The 22,334-nt window shown below is 41.2% G+C and overlaps 1 protein-coding gene across 1 annotated transcript in view; it reads right to left on the reverse strand.

Annotated features, from left to right (window-relative positions):
• Positions 1–5,905: 5,905 nt before the first annotated feature.
• Positions 5,906–22,334, reverse strand: part of TINAGL1 (tubulointerstitial nephritis antigen like 1) — a 78,556-nt gene continuing 62,127 nt past the window's right edge. Inside the window, exons 5-12 of the mRNA XM_073665724.1 lie at positions 21,194–21,308; positions 19,215–19,335; positions 18,124–18,274; positions 17,161–17,344; positions 15,088–15,133; positions 14,371–14,494; positions 9,991–10,036; positions 5,906–7,025 (exon numbers count right to left, since the gene is read on the reverse strand). Of these exons, the coding sequence (XP_073521825.1) occupies positions 6,882–7,025; positions 9,991–10,036; positions 14,371–14,494; positions 15,088–15,133; positions 17,161–17,344; positions 18,124–18,274; positions 19,215–19,335; positions 21,194–21,308 (931 nt within the window). The 3' untranslated portion in view covers positions 5,906–6,881. The remainder of the gene's footprint in view (positions 7,026–9,990; positions 10,037–14,370; positions 14,495–15,087; positions 15,134–17,160; positions 17,345–18,123; positions 18,275–19,214; positions 19,336–21,193; positions 21,309–22,334) is intronic.

Genomic DNA, 22,334 nt, shown 5'->3' on the forward strand with positions numbered 1-22,334 from the left:
GTGTGCACATATCCTATTCCTATTAGTGGCTTTATCTGCTTCATGTACACCCTATGTGCACATATCCTATTCCTATTAGTGGCTTTATCTGATGCATGTACACCCTATGTGCACATATCCTATTAGTGGCTTTATCTGATGCATGTACCCCCTGTGTGCACATATCTTATTCCTATTAGTGGCTTTATCTGCTGCCTGTACACCCTGTGTGCACATATCCTATTCCTATTAGTGGCTTTATCTGCTTCATGTACACCCTATGTGCACATATCCTATTCCTATTAGTGGCTTTATCTGCTTCATGTACACCCTATGTGCACATATCCTATTCCTATTAGTGGCTTTATCTGATGCATGTACACCCTGTGTGCACATATCTTATTCCTATTAGTGGCTTTATCTGCTGCCTGTACACCCTGTGTGCAGATATCCTATTCCTATTAGTGGCTTTATCTGATGCATGTACACCCTATGTGCACATATCCTATTCCTATTAGTGGATTTATCTGCTTCATGTACACCCTGTGTGCACATATCCTATTCCTGTTAGTGGCTTTATCTGATGCATGTTCACCATGTGTGCACATATCCTATTCTTATTAGTGGCTTTATCTGCTGCCTGTACACCCTATGTGCACATATCCTATTCCTATTAGTGGCTTTATCTGCTGCCTGTACACCCTATGTGCACATATCCTATTCCTATTAGTGGCTTTATCTGATGCATGTACACCCTATGTGCACATATCCTATTCCTATTAGTGGATTTATCTGCTTCATGTACACCCTGTGTGCACATATCCTATTCCTGTTAGTGGCTTTATCTGATGCATGTTCACCATGTGTGCACATATCCTATTCTTATTAGTGGCTTTATCTGCTGCCTGTACACCCTATGTGCACATATCCTATTCCTATTAGTGGCTTTATCTGCTGCCTGTACACCCTATGTGCACATATCCTATTCCTATTAGTGGCTTTATCTGATGCATGTACACCCTATGTGCACATATCCTATTCCTATTAGTGGCTTTATCTGATGCATGTACACCCTGTGTGCACATATCCTATTCCTATTAGTGGCTTTATCTGCTTCATGTACACCCTATGTGCACATATCCTATTCCTATTAGTGGCTTTTTCTGATGCATGTACACCCTGTGTGCACATATCTTATTCCTATTAGTGGCTTTATCTGCTTCATGTACACCCTATGTGCACATATCCTATTCGTATTAGTGGCTTTATCTGCTTCATGTACACCCTATGTGCACATATCCTATTCCTATTAGTGGCTTTATCTGCTGCATGTTCACCCTGTGTGCACATATCCTATTCCTATTAGTGGCTTTATCTGCTTCATGTACACCCTATGTGCACATATCCTATTCCTATTAGTGGCTTTATCTGATGCATGTACACCCTGTGTGCACATATCCAATTCCTATTAGTGGCTTTATCTGCTGCATGTACACCCTGTGTGCACATATCCTATTCCTATTAGTGGCTTTATCTGCTTCATGTACACCCTGTGTGCACATATCCTATTCCTATTAGTGGCTTTATCTGCTTCATGTACACCCTATGTGCACATATCCTATTCCTATTAGTGGTTTTATCTGATGCATGTACACCCTGTGTGCACATATCTTATTCCTATTAGTGGTTTTATCTGCTGCCTGTACACCCTGTGTGCACACATCCTATTCCTATTAGTGGCTTTATCTGATGCATGTACACCCTGTGTGCACATATCTTATTCCTATTAGTGGCTTTATCTGCTGCCTGTACACCCTATGTGCACATATCCTATTCCTATTAGTGGCTTTATCTGATGCATGTACACCCTGTGTGCACATATCCTATTCCTATTAGTGGCTTTATCTGCTTCATGTACACCCTATGTGCACATATCCTATTCCTATTAGTGGCTTTATCTGCTTCATGTACACCCTATGTGCACATATCCTATTCCTATTAGTGGCTTTATCTGATGCATGTACACCCTGTGTGCACATATCTTTTTCCTATTAGTGGCTTTATCTGCTGCCTGTACACCCTGTGTGCACATATCCTATTCCTATTAGTGGCTTTATCTGCTTCATGTACACCCTATGTGCACATATCCTATTCCTATTAGTGGCTTTATCTGCTTCATGTACACCCTATGTGCACATATCCTATTCCTATTAGTGGCTTTATCTGATGCATGTACACCCTATGTGCACATATCCTATTCCTATTAGTGGCTTTATCTGATGCATGTACACCCTGTGTGCACATATCCTATTCCTATTAGTGGCTTTATCTGCTTCATGTACACCCTATGTGCACATATCCTATTCCTATTAGTGGCTTTATCTGATGCATGTACACCCTATGTGCACATATCCTATTCCTATTAGTGGCTTTATCTGATGCATGTACACCCTGTGTGCACATATCCTATTCCTATTAGTGGCTTTATCTGCTTCATGTACACCCTATGTGCACATATCCTATTCCTATTAGTGGCTTTATCTGATGCATGTACACCCTGTGTGCACATATCTTATTCCTATTAGTGGTTTTATCTGCTGCCTGTACACCCTGTGTGCACATATCCTATTCCTATTAGTGGCTTTATCTGATGCATGTACACCCTGTGTGCACATATCTTATTCCTATTAGTGGCTTTATCTGCTGCCTGTACACCCTATGTGCACATATCCTATTCCTATTAGTGGCTTTATCTGCTTCATGTACACCCTATGTGCACATATCCTATTCCTATTAGTGGCTTTATCTGATGCATGTACACCCTGTGTGCACATATCCTATTCCTATTAGTGGCTTTATCTGCTTCATGTACACCCTATGTGCACATATCCTATTCCTATTAGTGGCTTTATCTGCTTCATGTACACCCTATGTGCACATATCCTATTCCTATTAGTGGCTTTATCTGATGCATGTACACCCTGTGTGCACATATCCTATTCGTGTTAGTGGCTTTATCTGATGCATGTTCACCATGTGTGCACATATCCTATTCCTATTAGTGGCTTTATCTGCTGCCTGTACACCCTATGTGCACATATCCTATTCCTATTAGTGGCTTTATCTGCTGCCTGTACACCCTATGTGCACATATCCTATTCCTATTAGTGGCTTTATCTGCTTCATGTACACCCTGTGTGCACATATCCTATTCCTATTAGTGGCTTTATCTGCTTCATGTACACCCTATGTGCACATATCCTATTCCTATTAGTGGCTTTATCTGATGCATGTACACCCTGTGTGCACATATCCTATTCCTATTAGTGGCTTTATCTGCTTCATGTACACCCTATGTGCACATATCCTATTCCTATTAGTGGCTTTATCTGATGCATGTACACCCTATGTGCACATATCCTATTCCTATTAGTGGCTTTATCTGATGCATGTACACCCTGTGTGCACATATCCTATTCCTATTAGTGGCTTTATCTGCTTCATGTACACCCTATGTGCACATATCCTATTCCTATTAGTGGCTTTATCTGATGCATGTACACCCTATGTGCACATATCCTATTAGTGGCTTTATCTGATGCATGTACCCCCTGTGTGCACATATCTTATTCCTATTAGTGGCTTTATCTGCTGCCTGTACACCCTGTGTGCACATATCCTATTCCTATTAGTGGCTTTATCTGCTTCATGTACACCCTATGTGCACATATCCTATTCCTATTAGTGGCTTTATCTGCTTCATGTACACCCTATGTGCACATATCCTATTCCTATTAGTGGCTTTATCTGATGCATGTACACCCTGTGTGCACATATCTTATTCCTATTAGTGGCTTTATCTGCTGCCTGTACACCCTGTGTGCAGATATCCTATTCCTATTAGTGGCTTTATCTGATGCATGTACACCCTATGTGCACATATCCTATTCCTATTAGTGGATTTATCTGCTTCATGTACACCCTGTGTGCACATATCCTATTCCTGTTAGTGGCTTTATCTGATGCATGTTCACCATGTGTGCACATATCCTATTCTTATTAGTGGCTTTATCTGCTGCCTGTACACCCTATGTGCACATATCCTATTCCTATTAGTGGCTTTATCTGCTGCCTGTACACCCTATGTGCACATATCCTATTCCTATTAGTGGCTTTATCTGATGCATGTACACCCTATGTGCACATATCCTATTCCTATTAGTGGATTTATCTGCTTCATGTACACCCTGTGTGCACATATCCTATTCCTGTTAGTGGCTTTATCTGATGCATGTTCACCATGTGTGCACATATCCTATTCTTATTAGTGGCTTTATCTGCTGCCTGTACACCCTATGTGCACATATCCTATTCCTATTAGTGGCTTTATCTGCTGCCTGTACACCCTATGTGCACATATCCTATTCCTATTAGTGGCTTTATCTGATGCATGTACACCCTATGTGCACATATCCTATTCCTATTAGTGGCTTTATCTGCTGCCTGTACACCCAGTATGTACTGTACATACACAACCCCATTAGTGACATTATCTGCTTCATGTACACACAGTGTGCACATACCCTCCCCCTATTGTAGAACAGTTAAGAAAGCAACCCAAATTAAGAAGTGGATTGTGTGATATGGCTGGTTTACATTATTAAACGACTGGGAACCAGCAACATATTGGCCGGTCTGTAGTTGTTTAATAGATTGTTTTCACAGGCTGAACCAGCTTCAGATGTGTACTAAACGATTTGTGATTGATCGGTCAGAGCGCATAAGCTGCCATTGTGTACAGTAGCACAGGTCCTCAGGACGATGTGCTGCCGAGGACCATGATCTGTTGTGCAGCCTTTTTATAGGCGGCATCATGATTGTGAAACAAGCATTCCTAGGAGAGCTTGTTCACAATAATCTTATAGTGTAAATGGATTTGGTTTTAATCGGAGTAACTTTATTTTTACCTCAGGTCAGTCTTCTGCTTCTGAATTACTGGGTTCCATATTATATTGCTGATTTATATGTGCTTCGATAGTAGTAGCTGGGCCGGAGTTTGGACTTATCTGTGAAGTTTCTGACTAAGACCACAGCCCCACTATCAGTATTTGGTCAGTATTCGGTCAGTATTTTTTCTCAGGAGTGGGAGCCAAAACCAGATGAGGAACAATCAGAGAAAAGGTAAAATAGAAACAAGTCACCAATTCTGCATTTATCACCCACTCCTGGTTTTATGGCCCCTGATAGTGGGCCCATGGCCTTAGCATCTTTCTGAGCTTTGGGATATACATCTCTGTTTCCATTTAAGTCAGCGTTTCTGAACCAGGGCTCCTTTGTACGCTGGTGAGGAGTTTCCCAGAAAATACCAAGATTTGCCATTATTCCAGTAGCAGCGTGAAGATTTGTTACTACTTGAACCTTGTACATTACTATATTTGCCACTTAATATCTAATAACAGTGAAAAAAAGAGGAAAATTGAAATATTGAACCCTCCTTCTGGGAAAAGTAGTGCCGAGCAATGTAGAGCTAGTAGAAAATTCCAGGGAGATGATATAAACTGTCCGTGCATGTCTTGTCATAGAAGTGTCTGGCACGGCAAAGCACAAAAGATAGCAAGGATGGGCCGTGGGATGCCACAAAGGGTGGCAAGTGACCTTTAGGGCTTTCTAACACCAAACACAGAGGTTACTCATCAAAGTGACCAATTGTGTATGAAGCAAAGTCGATATTTCACAGACCAGTGCTCAGGATATGAACACAGAAATGCCTGTGCATCTACACACATCACAAAGTATCGGAGGATCACATGAAAGGAACCAGTATGCATGATCAGATTTAATCTTACTGGGTCAACCAGCCTTGGTTATATGCCTCGAAATGTTATTTTGTAGTATTTTTTTTTTATTAAGGACACCACTGTGCACGTTTGGTGGAAAACAATATTTTTATTCAGACTGGAATGTTGAGAATGTCATCATTTATCATATCATTGCCTGATATGTGATAGAAATCCAATTGTACGGGGGAGCATAGATAGAAACGATCTTTATATATAAACATTTTAATAAATAGATTTCACATTTCAGGTTTTTATACATTTACAATTTAGGCTTCTAATAAAAAGTGAGCTTTGAATTACAAAAATAGTATTTGGGGGTTAGTGGAATGTGAATGGTTACGTGGCATAGAAAGCATCCGGTATCTTACAGATGTATATACAGAGCAGATCAACAGATCATTGGGCCTAATAATATTTAGCTTTATTTATTAAGTGAACTGACCTCTATATGGAAGCCTCAATCCTCTCGCAGTTTTGGCCCCGGCGGGGAATGTCTGTCTATGACAGGTTCACAGGCCTGCTTGCCCCCGGTATATAGCCCCAAACAATACGCCTTTGATCCCCGTAGAGCTTATAGGATTATGTGCACTGTTATCCCCTCTAAAGCCACAGGCTGTGAATCTCCCCTGTGTCAGCACCACAGGGTCAGTGTAATTATGTCCTGCCCTCATCCTGAGCTGTGGCCATTATCTAGAGAATAGTGATCAAACTGATGTGTGGGCAGCAGGAATTATAGATAGAGAAGGTGCTCCTCAGGTGATACCTCAGGTGTGTATGGGATGTGTTGGGGAGAACATCTGAATGGTGGGTGAAATAGTTAATGATGTATTACTATATCATCATGTTTCCAGTGTCCGCATGCTATGATTATTATGGGTAGATGGCCCGGAAATCATATCCCCACATCAAGCTGATAATACACCCCCTTTTGTGTTGACTACACACCCAGCCACCTAGGACATCCACTTATCGGGCAGTGGAAATATCTGGAGGTAAAGAGTTACATACATCCCACTGTTTGCTTCTTACAATATTAACAGTCTTACAGTTTTGCTGATACCCTTATTTCTTGTGTGAAACGTCTTCCATACTGACTCTTCCCCAAACTCCAACTACAAAAGTTTCAATTTCACACTCATTTTCGCCACGTGCGATACGGAAATATCCATCTTCTCCCCAGTCCTTGCCCCAGGAGTTAGCAGCCAACTAAGTAGGACAAAAAGGGACATAAGTGAGCAACATGAACTACACAAGATAATAGGACAGAATTGGCACTAGAGACACTTTTCTTTTCGGGTAGGTTCACAAGAGTGTATTTTGGATCTAAGTGTTGTCCGTGAAAAAAAATGGATAGTCCATGGATAAATGAGAGGTTTTTTTTCTCACTGACCGAACCAGAGTGTGGAAAAAAAAATCACAGCTTGCACTATTTTTTTCCAAGACTTAATTAATAGCTACTGCTGTAAAAAAAAAAACAGATTGCACATGGATGACAAGTGAGAAAAAAAATGCCAAATTTTCTGGATGAAACTGAAGATTTTTTGATACGGTTGTGTGAACTTTGTCCAAATCTGAACAGGTTATTTTCATGTTTTATTACCCAGGGAGCATTGCATGGCCTACAAGTCATCCAACGCAAACTTGGCGGTCTCCTAAAGGAGACACTTTACCTATTAAAGAGAACCTGTCTCCTCCAAAAATGCTACTTACCAGCAGAAATAGTGGTAATTTGCAGGTAAATAGCGTTTAAATAATGGAAGTCTGTCTTACTGGATCAGCGACTACAGGGAGAAGAAAACATTTTATTCTCCCTGATGCCACTTGCTTCTAGTCTTCAGAGTGGTGCTGGGAGCAGTTACAGTCATAGCTCACTATATAGTGAGTGTGCTATAATGACTCCCTGGCACACTGATTGACAGCCTGTTCTGCACACACACGCTGTGCACATACACTGCAGAGCACGCTGTTAATTAAAGTGCCAGGAACTGATTAAAGTGTACTCACTTTATAACGAGAGGTGACTGTAACAGCTCCCAGTCTTGATGAGGAAGTGTGGTGGAGTCAGAGGCGCCTGATTCATTAAGAGGAGCACACCTCTTAATAAATCAGGAGTTTGCTGAAAAGTGGCGTGTGCCTCGCTACAAATCTTACTCAAGTCAGTGACTAGAGAGAGGTATGCTACAGCTCATCATGAATTAGATTAGTGGGCATCACCACGCCCCATCTCAGCTCCACCCATTTTGGCGAAGCTGGCCGAAACTAACATGAAAACACCAAATGTTGCAACATTTTTGTGCAACCTTGCGTTGTGCAAAAATGTTGTGACTTTCTCAAGTGTTTTACTCCAGACTTCACTTGATGAATTGGAGTCTTGTGTCTATTAAATGCAGCAAATCCAAGATTACCAATACTATCCAGAAACTAAGGAGTGATGACAGCTACTTAGATATATCTACTGATGTAGATATGTAGATAATGTACGCAGACTCATTGCTGCGTACATTATACACTGCTCAAAAAAATAAAGGGAACACTAAAATACCACATCCTAGATATCACTGAATGAAATATTCCAGTTGCAAATATTTATTCATTTCATAGTGGAATGCGTTGAGAACAATAAAACATATAAATGATCAATGTAAATCAAAATTAATATCCCATGGAGGTTTGGATTTGGAATGATACTGAAAATCAAAGTGGAAAATCAAATTACAGACTGATCCAACTTTAGTGGAAATGCCTCAAGACAAGGAAATGATGCTCAGTATTGTGTGTGTGACCTCCACGTGCCTGTATGACCTCCCTACAATGCCTGGGCATGGTCCTGATGAGGCAGCAGATGTTCTCCTGTGGGATCTCCTCCCAGACCTGGATTAAAGCATCCGCCAACTCCTGGACAGTCTGTGGTGCAACGTGACGTTGGTGGATGGAGCGAGACATGATGTCCCAGATGTGCTCAATTGGATTCAGGTCTGGGGAACAGGCAGGCCTGTCCAAAGCATCAATGTCTTCATCTTGCAGGAACTGCTGACACACTACAGCCACATGAGGTCTGGCATTGTCCTGCATCAGAAGGAACCTAGGTCCCACTGCACCTGTATATTCTTTTCACAATGGGTCTGAGGATCTCATCCCCGTACCTAATGGCAGTCAGGGTACCTCTGGCTAATGCATGGAGGGCTGTGCGGCCCTCCAAAGAAATGCTGCCCCACACCATTACTGACCCACTGCCAAACCAGTTATTCCGGAGGATGTTGCAGGCAGCAGAACGTTCTCCACGTCATCTCCAGACTCTGTCACGTCAGTCACATGTGCTCAGTGTGAACCTCCTCTCATGCGTGAAGAACACAGGGTGCCAATGTCGAATGTGCCAATGTTGGTGTTCTCTGGCAAATGCCAATCGTCCTGCACGGTGTTGGGCTGTAAGCCCTAAACCCAGTTGTGGATGTCGGGTCTTCATACCACCCTCTTGGAGTTTGTTTCTCACAGTTTGAGCAGACACATGCATGCTAGTGGACTGCTGGAGGTCATTTTGCAGGGCCCTGGTTCTGCTCCTCCTTGCACAAAGGAGGAGGTAGTGGTCCTGCTGCTGGGTTGTTGCCCTCCCACGGCCCCCTCCACGTCTCCTGATGTACTGGCCTGTCTCCTGGTATCTGCTCCATGCTCTGGACACTACGCTGACAGACACAGCTACCCTTCTTGCCACAGCTCACATTGATGTGCCATCTTGGATGAGCTTCACTACCTGAGCAACTTCTATTGGTTGTACTGTAGACACCACCGCATGCTACTGTACCTCTAGAGCTGAGAGCAATGACAAAATGCAAAAGTGACCAAAACAACAGCCAAAATGGATGAGAACAGAGAAATGGTCTGTGGTCACCACCTGCAGAACCACTCCTTTATAGGGGGTATCTTGCCAATTGCCTATCATTTCTACCAGGTGTCTGTTCCATTTGCACAACAGCAGGAGAAGTTGATTCATAATCAGTGTTGCTTCATAACTGGACAGGTATATTTCACAGAAGTGTTATTGACTTGGAGTTACATTGTAATGCTTAAGTGTTCCCTTTATTTTTTTGAGCAGTGTACATTCAGAGAAATTATATCAACTCGTCATCTATTGCACTTACTGTATATCTACATAAATTGCTATAAGTTATATTACCCAGTATTTCTGCATACGTCCATTAAGAGTCATATTTTCTCCCCACCTGGTAAAGACAGAAGAAAATAAAGAGTCAAATATATATTTTTTTGAGCCCCATATGCAATATTCTTGCCAAAGTACATATTGTGTACTTGTTTGCGTAATGTGTTTGTCTCAGATAAAACACATACCCTTTATATTGTTTGGGACTGTTTACACAACCACATTTTTGAGTGTCTGCCAGAAAAACAGAGACCTGGTCATTTTTTTTTTTTTTATCTTAATCATGGATCAAACTTGCCCATTAAAATCAATGGGTCCGTGAATAAAATGGACAGCACACGCGGTCTGCTTTTTACTATTTAATGGGTAGGAGTGGCTTGAAATTTTAAATTGTTTGCATGCGAGAAAAAAAAATGGATGCCACAATGATGAATAAAAAGAGACACATGGACCAAAAATGAAAACTGAATCCAGCACACTGATGAAACATTGTTTTATCTTATGTCTGAATGAGGTCTAAAGGGGCATTAACAATGCACGATTATTGGGAAAAAGCAATCCTGATAATGATGCAATGTAAACAGGCTTCCAATCATCCGATGAAATAGCAAATCAAAAATGGGTGAAAAGATCTTTGGGTTTGCCCAAAACATCATCATCCTCGGCAGCACATCGTCCATAGTAATCAGCTACTGGTCTGTTGGCAGTCTGTGCGCACAGAATGATCTATACTTCTGACAGCTCTATGTGCATCACCAGGAGCAGTCTACAGTCTATTAAATGGCCGCCAACCCGCAAACATGTTGCCAATCAGTGGTACCTTAACGCTGCGCATTGGCAGGTGGAAATGCACCTTATGGCTGGAGATCCATGGAGACTTTCTGGGTGTGACTTTCCAATTATCACAAATGGTAATGAAGGCAACTCAATGCTGGGGCTTGCAATTAAAAGTGGAAAGTCAATCGACAAAAAGTCTTCACATGGTTGGTCAATGAGCTTTGTAGACCTGGCAGATTTGCTTTTGGTTCTGATGGCTTTCCAGTTATTCTTCTTGTGCTTTTTTAATAGAATTTCAACATCAGTCCTTCAGCATCACCATGATATTTAGATGGGGACAGATATTTTTTGGATGCAGTTCTCTATAAAGATGCATTTTTTGTTTGTGACCATCTAAGACATACTTCTAGCTTTATTTATATAGAAATTATTATTTTTTACCCCAACTACTACCGGTAGAAATGAGATGGTTGTACAGAAAGAGGCCACCATGCCCCTATAGTAACATGCACAGCTAATGATATGATCAAGATCTGGGCCAGAGGTAAGATTGCATTCCTGAGCAGTGGGTGGAATTTACTGAGACACAAATTATCAAGGTCAGTCCAGAAATAATGTGTCGTCTGGTAATTCTTCCGCCGTTCCGCTATCAGAATGATACATACAGCTCAGACACATTCTGTATACATGTTTCACTACAAGTCTCATCCTGTTCACTGTATTGGACCAGCACCCCTTTCCTTATTAATTGTGTTGCTTACCCTACCTGCCCTTTACTGTCACTACTATCTTCGGCTAGACATCACAAACTTGGCACCAGCCGGGTCCAGCACAGAAAGGGTAGTACAGGATGTACAGGAGTCTCCTTTGGGTGGAGAGAAGAGTTCAGAACAAGGCACTACATGTCCCCTTGTCCCATCAGGAGTTTGTTTTAATTTTCCTGCCTCTCCCTTCCTCTAGATTCAGGGACACCAAGATTACTTGTATACAAATGCTTTTTAAATACATTTTGAAGAACTAAATTTGATGAAATATTAAATCCTAAAATGTAGCATAATAACTAAAAATGTAATTTCTACAAATTTTGCTTGAGTATGGCCGGAGTAACTTGGCATTCCAACAGTTTAGTGCTGAAAATGTCACACGTACTAAAGGCGGCAGTCCCTTTACTGGACCTTGGGGAGGGGGGTTATCTGCTGGACCCATTCACTATTCTAGACCACCAGGGATATTAATATCAATCAACCCTTGCACTTAGACCACATCCCTCTATGACATTCAAGCCATAGTAGCCAATATGCACCTGGTTTGTCTTTATGATACAAACACTCTGCTGTCAGGAAATATCATCTCTAAGCTCAATAGTTCTAGAGGTTGTCATTAGTGGGATTTATGAAGTGGAAGGGCAGAATTTAGGTTGGTTGGATCTTAGTACCCATTAGGTGGTAGCAACCTAAAAAAAAGCCAGGAAAGGCATTGTTAGAAACGGCCATGCAGACAAAGTTCATTTACTGATTGCTGGAGTTCTGACTGCTTGGCTCCTCAGCAATTCAAGAGCTGGGATTGACTATTGTTCTGCATGAAATAGCTGAGCACTGTACTCGGCCTTCTCCAGCAGTCCAATAGACAATGAAAGGAGCAGAGGATGAGCATGTGCATCCATGCTACATCCAAGATGGGGCTCTGCAGGAGCCAAATCTCAGGATCATTGAGGGTCCTAGAGCTCGAAACACCAGCAATCAGTAAACTATCCTCTATCCCATGGATAGCTGATAATTTTGGTTCTGGGAATACCACTTTAATTTTTTAAATGTTTTGTTTTTTTTTATGTTTCAGCATACTGTTCTTGAAGCTTAAAAAAATGTAAAAAGCTTATTTTGTTAATCCCCTAGTGAAAATACATATCCATAAATAAATGCCGTACACGGTACTGTTGTGCATCCTGCTATGTATTCAGTGGGGGCACAGTGCATGGTCCTAGCCAAGTTTACTTTCCCATTTCTCATTTTCCCAAATACTTGATACATTCCATCATCAAAGCTGAGCAGCCTCCATGGAGATTGTACTACAGTATCCTCAGGCTAATTATTCTGCATCAAAATTTACTAACAAAAGGACAGCAAAGCAAATGTTTCCTTACAAACAGGAAATTCTGTTTTATGTTTAAAGGGGTACTACAGGGATATTAAAAAAAAAAGTACTGTCCCTGCCCTCATAAACTATAAAGATGAGATGTCCAGTGCAGTTCTATTATCTTTATAAATCAGTGTGACAGGAGCTGCTCCCCGCTCCCATCTGGGACGTTACGTTACACAGCAGTGTGAAGCTACCCGCTCCCCGCTAACAGCCATTCTGAGAAGAGGGGGACGTCTCTGCAGAGAAACAGCTATTATCAGGAGACTGGTTGATAGTAACAGCATGGAGCTGCACACTGATGTAACGTTCCTGTCACACCAGCCCCCTGATAATGTCTCCTTCATTGCAGGGCTACTAGGAGGGGGCAGCCCGCGCCCCCTCACCTTCGACTGCAGACAAGGAGACATTATCAGGGGGCCGGCTGCTACTAGAAGCCGGTGGGCAGCCAATCCCCGCCCCCTCACCTCAGACTGCAGACAAGTAGACATTATCAGGGTGATGGAGTGACAGGAGCGTTAGTAACAGCATGGAGCTGCATACTGATGTAACGCTCCTGTCACACCAGCCCCCTGATAATGTCTCCTTGTCGGCAGTCCAAGGTGAGGGGGCATGGCCTGCTCCCTGCTAGTAGCCCTGCAGTGAAGGAGACATTATCAGGGGACTGGCTGCTACTAGAAGCCGGTGGGCAGGCCTCTACCCTGCCATGCCTCCTCATCTCTTGCTGCAGTGTAGGAGACTATCATGGGGATGGCTGCTACTAAAAACCAGGATCAGGCCATGCCCCCACTACGCCCCCTCACCTCAGACTGCAGACAAGGAGACATTAGAGACATTATCAGGGGGCTGGCATAACAGGAGCGTTACAGCAATGTGCAGCTTCATGCTGTAACTATCAGCCAGTCTCCTGATAATAGCGGTTTCTCCGCAAAGAACAGTGGGCTTGGCCATTCCCCCTCTTCTTGAACTGTCTGTTACTAAGAGTGGGGAGCTTCACGCTGCTGTGTGACGTATTGTTCCAGACAGGAGAGGGGAGCTGTGAAGAGCTGCTCCTGTCACACAGACATTGTTATAAAGATAATAATAGGATTGGAGAGGGTTTTAGAAGTTGGGGGTCCTAGGAATATGCCATTTGTTTATAAAATGGGAAAGTGCAGGAAACTAATTTCAGGAAATTATCCAAGTACTGTACTTTTGCAAGGTCAGGAAAGATTGATTGATGTATTATCAGCTGTGAATCAAAATCTGCTACTATCTGTTACTATCACAGAGCGGGCTTTGTATGGCCTTACAGACAATTAAACATCTGGGAATATGTGTCTCAAGATTTTATGAAAGACTCACTGAAAAGGCCAATCCCACAAATATGACGTTTGTAGCACGATCTATTGTCTATATTCACTGCAAACAGTTCCCTACAAATGTCATACAAAACAATGATAGCATTTACAACCACCAATCGAAACGATTAAACCCCCTACATACCCAATAACTCTGACTGAATGTGTGCCATGACGACGGAATCGCTCAGGTTCTCCAGCCATCACTGGCGTATGTCTATAGATGCCACTCTGATACATAAAGAAGTCTTCATGCACTTCCATAATTGCTATAAAATTAGAGAACATCACATGAATGAGGTTAATTGTTATGTTATTAGCACAAACTATGGTGCACTTTATACGCATTTTATATAATCAATAAAATGGTTGGACCCTTCATAGCTAATAAAACTAAATAAGTCTAAAGTTATCAAATATTAACTTAAACAGGTAGATATAACCTTCATTATTGTTTTTCTCCAGGCAATAATGTCCCTGATGTAAACTAGGAGGACATCTTGTCTTCATGTCTATGTAGAAATGTCTGCGCATACCAAAACCACTGTAATGTAACATTTTCTGTAAATTATGAGAATATTAGCAGTTGTTCAGAAGGACCATATAAAGCAACAAGCTCACACCTCCGCTGCTGCAGAACCTCCTTTTGACATTGTCACTAATTATCATGAACTGTTTCCTCATCAATATAAGGCTTGCGAGCCAAAATAATCTTATAAAATGCCAGCCACAAAGCACCAATACAGTGCAAGCTATGGTTGTACTAATATTATTCTAATTTACACTCATATACTTGCACATAATAAAATAGAAATAGCTCTTAGTATTTTATTGGACAGCACTGATCCTGTACATTACATACCTTGTACTGGACCATTGTCAAAAATCTCTTTCATTATCTCTTTTTCCTGCCAGAAATAAATGGGGTAATGAGTTCATGATTGCACCAATATTGTCACAAGTAATATTGTATTTACTGTTTTATCGATACAAATTGTCTATTACCACAGGATTCATCATGCTAATCACTGGTAGTTCTCATTTCATTACTTTTCCATAGACAGTTCACTCCTGGTGATATATTTATTTTATTAGCATCCTTTCTTTGTGATGCAAAAACACCCAGTCCAATGTTTAAGGCTCCGCAGACATGAGACCATCAGGGATTGATGACTGACTATGCATCGGTCAGAAGCGTGGTTGTTTGGCAGCAGGAGAAATAAATCTCAGACTGCATCAGTCATGTTGGATTTTTTCAGCCGGATGATGCAGCCAATGCTTCTCATTGGTGGAAAAATCCAACATGACTGACTAGTGTTTTGAACGATAGCAGACATTTATTGGTTGGTTATCTGTTAAAACAACATTTGTTTCACTGTAACAGCCAATGATCTTTAGTTATGGTCAAAATTGGCCATTTCGGCTTACTTTTATCTAATGTATATGGGCACCATTAGCCTCTGGCAAATAAGCGTTTGCTCAGTGTTTACCCCAAAAAGTATAGCATCACTCAGATAATTACCAGGGTACCCAGTCTTATTTTATACACACAAAAGTGATTTTTACTAATCTGCATGATACTGTATACAACGTGCTAAACTATAAATGATTTCTATAAGGAGACTGTAATGCCAATGCTGGCATCCCTGCATGGTCCCTCTCTCTCCTCCTGGCAGGGACACCAACATACTCGCAGCTCGGCGGTGTCTCCGTTAACTGCTGTGACTTCCTGCTCCCTTGGGCCTGCACACGTCACCTGGCTATTCCTAAAGGGGCAGCACATGCACTTTAGAAATGCCCCCAACCAATAGCTGGGAGGCATCAAGTATATAAGGCACCCTCCCCAGTAGGGAGGTGCCTGAGCAACCCCTGTAGCTTCCCTACTTAGTGTGTGTGCAACTATTATGTTGCCAGGTCGCTGTGCTTGAGTCATGTGTTGTCTGAACCTGAATCTGTTCTCAAGATCCCTGTTGTCTGAACCTGAATCCATTCCTGAAACCCATGTTGTCTGAACCAGCACCTGTTTCTGAAACCCATGTTGTCTGAACCAGCACCTGTTTCTGAAACCCGTGTTGTCTGAACCGGCACCTGTTCCTGAAACCCGTGTTGTCTGAACTAGGACCAGTGTCCATCCTGTCTGGTGATGCAGAATCCGTACCGTCTGTACCGGCTCCAATATCTATTATACCAGTATCTGAATCCTGTCCTGCCAGTGACTCTGAGTCCATATTCGTAACTGCGATCCTGATCCTTGGGGTCACCTGCTGCAGTACCAGGGACTGCCCAGGAGTGGTACCTAGTGGCTACCTGCAGCACAAGCCTAACTCCACCATCAGGAGCTCTATCGAAGACCAGGTAGCCGCTTAGTCATGACCCTCCTGGGTAAGCACGGCTCGTGGCACAGTGGGTACAAAATCCACGTGTGTAACACAGACAGTGAAACAACCCAGTTTGCCCTAAATTCATGTAGACTTTTCTTCTCCCCAAAACACTCTAGGTCACATTAACTCTGTAACCATTCTTCACTGGCCCAGCCAGAGGCCTGACCTAAACCCAATTGAGCATCTCTGGAGAGAACTGAAAATGGCTGTCCACCAACGTTCACCATCCAACCTTACGGAACTGGAGAGGATCTGCAAGGCAGAATGGCAGAGGATCCCCAAATCCAGGTGTGAAAAACTTGTTGCATCATTCCCAAGAAGACTCATGGCTGTACTAGCTCAAAAGGGTGAATCTACTCAATACTGAGCAAAGGGTCTGAATACTTATGACCATGTGTTATTTCAGTTTTTATTTTTTAATAAATTTGCAAAAAATTAACTTTTTAGAATTTACTAAATGGCTGCAATGAAACAAAGATTGAAAAATGTAAAGGGGTCTGAATACTTTCCGTATCCACTGTACCAATCCTGAAAATCACTGAAAGTCAACTTACACTGGATGCCAAGCGATAAGCAGGTGTGGACTGGTAGATCTCGTTGGAAGACGCATATGGGTTTGGGCAGCTGTTAGTAGCCTGTCTTTTCCCTCGCCCCATGGAACGACTATGCATCATGCAAGATGCAGGAGGCCCATTTGTATTTGGTGCCACAAATGGATAACAGTCCTCTGTTACAATCCTGAACGATAAAATTTAATTACATACCAGAATATTCAAACCATAGAAACGTTTATCTATTGTTTAAAATTCTCATCCTATGAGAAATCTCTTCAGAAGAATACCTATTATCTATAAACCCCACAAGAGATAAAATCCTATATACAAACATTATACACCTACACAATAATAAAAGCAGGGATAGGGAATTTAGAATGGGGAAAGTGAGCGGTGACAATGTCTGTAAAGCGCTGCATGATGGCGCTATATAACTCAGCACAATATCAACCTAGCCTACTTATGAAGAAGAACCGTCCCAAAATCCACCTTCCCACTGAATCCCACAGTGCCTTTCTTGGAGATAAACTGAAGAGGTCAACGCAATCAAATACACAGATTCTCACAATATATTTGCATGGCTGCAAGTATACATATTGTGACTTAGTGGTGGACCTGTACAATGATAGTCCAGGTTTCCAATATGATTCTGTATGAAACAGTACATGGTACTTGAACTCATCCTTTGGAAGCCTTTTTACTAATTTAGCAACCATGGCTTATGCATCTCGATGCACTAGGTCTACTGTACACTTTAGCCCATTAAACTATACCGCTCTGATAACTCTCTCAATTCAGCGACGTGTCCTGCTGTTAGGGTCTATTTTATTTCTCCCTCTTCCTATTCGATCCATGGATAACTATATAATATGATTATAGCTAATACACCTGGCTAGACTACTCTAAGATCATAAAACATGCACAACCACATATAATGAATTAAGATCTATTTGGTTCACACACCCTCGCCTTCTCAGATACCACCATGCCCCGTCTATGCGTCCTCCTCGACATCCTTGCTGATTTTTGGTGTCACATGACAGTAGATTCTGCGGGGACAGAGCAGGAGTCATGTGCCCCATAGACTGAATGGAGAGCCTATCAGAGGCAACACCTGTGAAGAGAAAGATATACATGCCTTTATAATAATATATAGTTATATTATCTAAAATCTGGATTTTACTACCAGTGTAGATATCACATCACTTTGGGTATTAGCTTATACAGTAGGACACTGTCTAGGTCAGCGACATTGTCAGACTGAACCAGTGCTAGGGGCCTGAATACTATCCAATGCCACGGGTACTATCTGAGAAATTTATGGCATATCGAAAGTGCCAACTCCAACCTGTCAACTCCAAAGATGGTAATCTGGAGGTAAATTTAATTTAAATCATGCCTGACTGCCTTACTGGAGCAGTGGCTACAGGGAGAAAATGAATTTATATTCTCCCTTCAGCTGCTTGCTGGTAATGAGCAGCTACATAGAGGTTACAACTTAATTTTCTCCTTGTGGCAAAAAATGGTTAAAGCACTAACAGTTTGTGAAGTTGATAGGTTTCGTTCAATGTCTAATAGGTTTCAGCGCCACTTTCAGAAGAATACACAAGAGCACAGAACAGTATGTATGTGATCAGTTGGTTGGGGGCTGCAAAGAATAACATGGCTGGCGACATCTGGCTCCTGACAAGCTGTACACCTCTGGTCTAGTGTATACATGGTTTTATAAGAAGAAGAGGAGGTGGAACATGTACCATAAATTATGCTCTCACTAATATCACTAAGCATTTGACATTTTTTATATTTTTTAATAGTATATTATGTAATTCCAGATAACTGCCACACCTTTCTTTTCCTGAATGGTCTTTTATTCCCCTAAATGTTACTTTTTTATTTGCTCATGTCATCAAAAACAATAAAAAAATCCATATATATGCAACATTTTACCTAACCATTTCTAGACAAGAATAAAAAAAAGAATCAAGTTCTATTTATTAGAAAGTGAAAATTACCAATTATGGTCCTGGTTGAGCTGGAATATTATAGCGGCCTACCTGCTGTTGAGAAAGCCCAGGAGCCAGCACAGTTGCCTTGATCAAGTGGTTGATGGATCATCCCTGGCCACTTCTCCGCAGCATTGAAGTTAGTAGGCAGAAAGTCATTGTTCATGTTCACCTGCAGATTAGAGACAAGAAGTCAAAAATAAATACATATACTTGTAGAGAATTACTAAATGGCAGCTGTTATTTTTATGGAAAAAAAGCATCATCTTTATTTTAAAAATCCAGGTACAATTCCACAGCAAATTATATCCTAAACGTTTTGGAAACAGCTCACTCTTTATTCATGGCACGTGCTACTGTGAAATATACATTACTTAAAGGGTATGTCCACCTTTAGGGCCTTTTTTGTATATGTAACTTGGCCTAAAAGTATTATATTTGCAATTGGTTTTCATTAAAAATTTTGCAGTGTTTGCCTTCCGTAGCCCCTGTGTGGCACTGCCTATCGCCGGCTGCAGAATGAGTAAACTGAGAGTCCATCAGTGAGCTCATTCTGATGGTCTGACAGAGTTTGTAACTGTTCTCTACCTTTCCTGTGCTCCTCCCGTCTGATTTAGGGCCACAGACCACATCAAAGTTAAACGTGCAAGGAAACAAAAAGGTCTGTATAAGCCAAACGGTGCAACATTTTTAATGAAACCCAATAGCAAAAATTATTTTTTGCCCCAAGTACATGCACTGAAGGAGAAAAAAAAACTAGTGGACTGCAAAATCTGTCTACACTTTTTTGCACTGTTGAAGACTAATGTGTGTTATTTTAAAAGCTTAATAAAATGATTCAACAGTTTATTCTAAAAAGGCGCAAAATTTCATAAAATAAATTGCAGAAATTCATCAACGTACTAGTGAAAACATGAAGACAAACAGCAAGATAACTTAAAAAAAAGGAGACAAAAAAAAAAATCTTAAAAGAGGGCTGAAGAGACTAGCGCAAAAATGGTGCAGAAGCCCTAAAAAATTTGGCACAAAAATTAAAAAAGCCTCAAATCAAAACTTTCAACACCTCAAAAAGGCAACGAAAGAATAATGAATCAGGGCCTAGGTGTACACCACCTATTACTTGGCTTACTTTGTACCAGAAATTTGTGGCAAAATGTTAGTGCATGGTGTTGCATGTTACGTCATGCCTCTTTCCACTAAGCCACATGCTCTTCAATGGGACCACATTGGACAATTGGCCAATGCACCGAAAATATCTAAAAATGCAAGGCACAAAAAAAATGCACTTTATAGACGCAAATTACGTCAGAATTCTGGTGTGCTTAGCTTGATCCATTTCCCCCAATGTTCATTAAAGTCTTCTTGCAAATTCTGTAGAACATAAAAATCTTCACTTTCACTTCAGTCCATCAGATATAAAAATAAATCTGCCCAAGTCTAATAAAATCCCAACGATTTACGCTGACGTATATACTTGGAAAGACAAGGATTTCCTAAATAGGCAGACTGTTAGAAGGTTTAGTCCTATGGGTCCTGTGTGACCTCATTTTTCCCAGCTCAAGGAATTTTCCAGTCTCTTGTCCTTTCTCTACTCCAAAGGAACGGTGAAGGAGGGGGTTCACGCAACAGTAGCAAGCAATGCTTTTTTTCATTACCACTTATTCAGAGTGGAGTGGGCTCCGGACTTCCTGAGTGGAAGTTCCCTGAAAAAAAAACTGGCTTAATCACATGTGTATTGTGCTTCTTCTCTTGGGATCTGCCAAGAATTACACGCTGACCCCAATCTCAGGAAAGAACTGTGACCGGCAGAAGAAGAATGGGCACATTCCAACTGCATGTAACATTGGGAGACAGCACTCTACTGCTATGGGGCCATGGGAAAGATTTTATTATTATGGTTCATTTCTATGCAACTATGCAAAAATTATCTTTATTGCATCATATGACTATTATTTTTTCACATTTCCTAACATTCTGCTTAGTGTTTTGGCTTCTTAACTAAATACTATCAATGTGGATAATATACTCACATGTAGCTCATTCATGTTCATAACAGAAGAAGGAGGCTTTGTTGTTCCTAGTCGATACTGGATTCCTTCACCCAGCGTCATACCCCAAAATTGGCTATAATTACCAGCCTTCCATCTATAGAAATAAAAGCAACATCAATGTTTATCATCAAGTTATGCCTTAAAGGGGTTATTCAGACTTTAAAAATTAATAGCAAAACAGGTATTCCCATCCCCTAGATTCTATCCCAATATGTAGTAGGTATAATAATACTATTAGCAAATACTTCCAATTAGAAATGTAGTATAGTTCTTCTGATTCGCTATGTCACTTACCCTATTTGTAGGGCAGTGCAGTAGTTTAGGTATCCATGTTTATGATGACTCATATGGTGACAGTTAGTTGTTAGTGGTCATAACCATGGATACCTAAGCTACTGCAATGCCCTGCACATGGGATAAGCAATATAGCTTATCAAAAGAACTATACTACATTTCTAATTGGAGGCATTTGCTAATATTATTACACTTACAACATATTGGGATAGGATCACGGAGATGGGAATACCCCTTAAGATTAGCCATGAATATTAGATCATTTGGGGTTCGACTACTGGCACCCCTCTGATTAGCTATCTTAAGAGGCTGCAGTTGTCATTCAAGATATGGTTAGGCTGCGCAACATCTTGAATAACTAGTTAAAAAATACAGTACATGTGAATACAAACCAGCCTGAAGCTGATGTATACATTGAAAAGGCACGAGTGTTGCAGCCTCTTTAAACAGCAGATAGGAGGGGATGCCAGCCAATGGTCAGAACCCCATCAATCTAATAATTATGGTTTTTCCTAAGGAGAAGTCATCAGTTTAAAAATTCCTGACAACCCCATTCAATTGGATTTAAAGTGATTCTACTATTTGAACTGTTTTGTTCCTTTATCTACAAAGGTCTAAAATTCTGGGCTGATAATTTCACAACTCATGGGCATCAATGCTCCGTGTCTTTGAAACAGAACTTTGAATCCTAAAAATTCTAGTGGCCTACGTAAACTTCTAGGGGGAGTCTATTACATTATGCAGAATTAAAGGGAATCTGCCACCAGGTTTTTGCTATCCCATCTGAGAGCAGCATAATGTAGAGACAGAGACCTTGATTCCGGGA

This window comes from Phyllobates terribilis, unplaced genomic scaffold (genome assembly GCF_046119375.1).
Source record: "Phyllobates terribilis strain yellow unplaced genomic scaffold, ASM4611937v1 Scaffold_2__4_contigs__length_985480577, whole genome shotgun sequence".
Classification (NCBI taxonomy): domain Eukaryota; kingdom Metazoa; phylum Chordata; class Amphibia; order Anura; family Dendrobatidae; genus Phyllobates; species Phyllobates terribilis.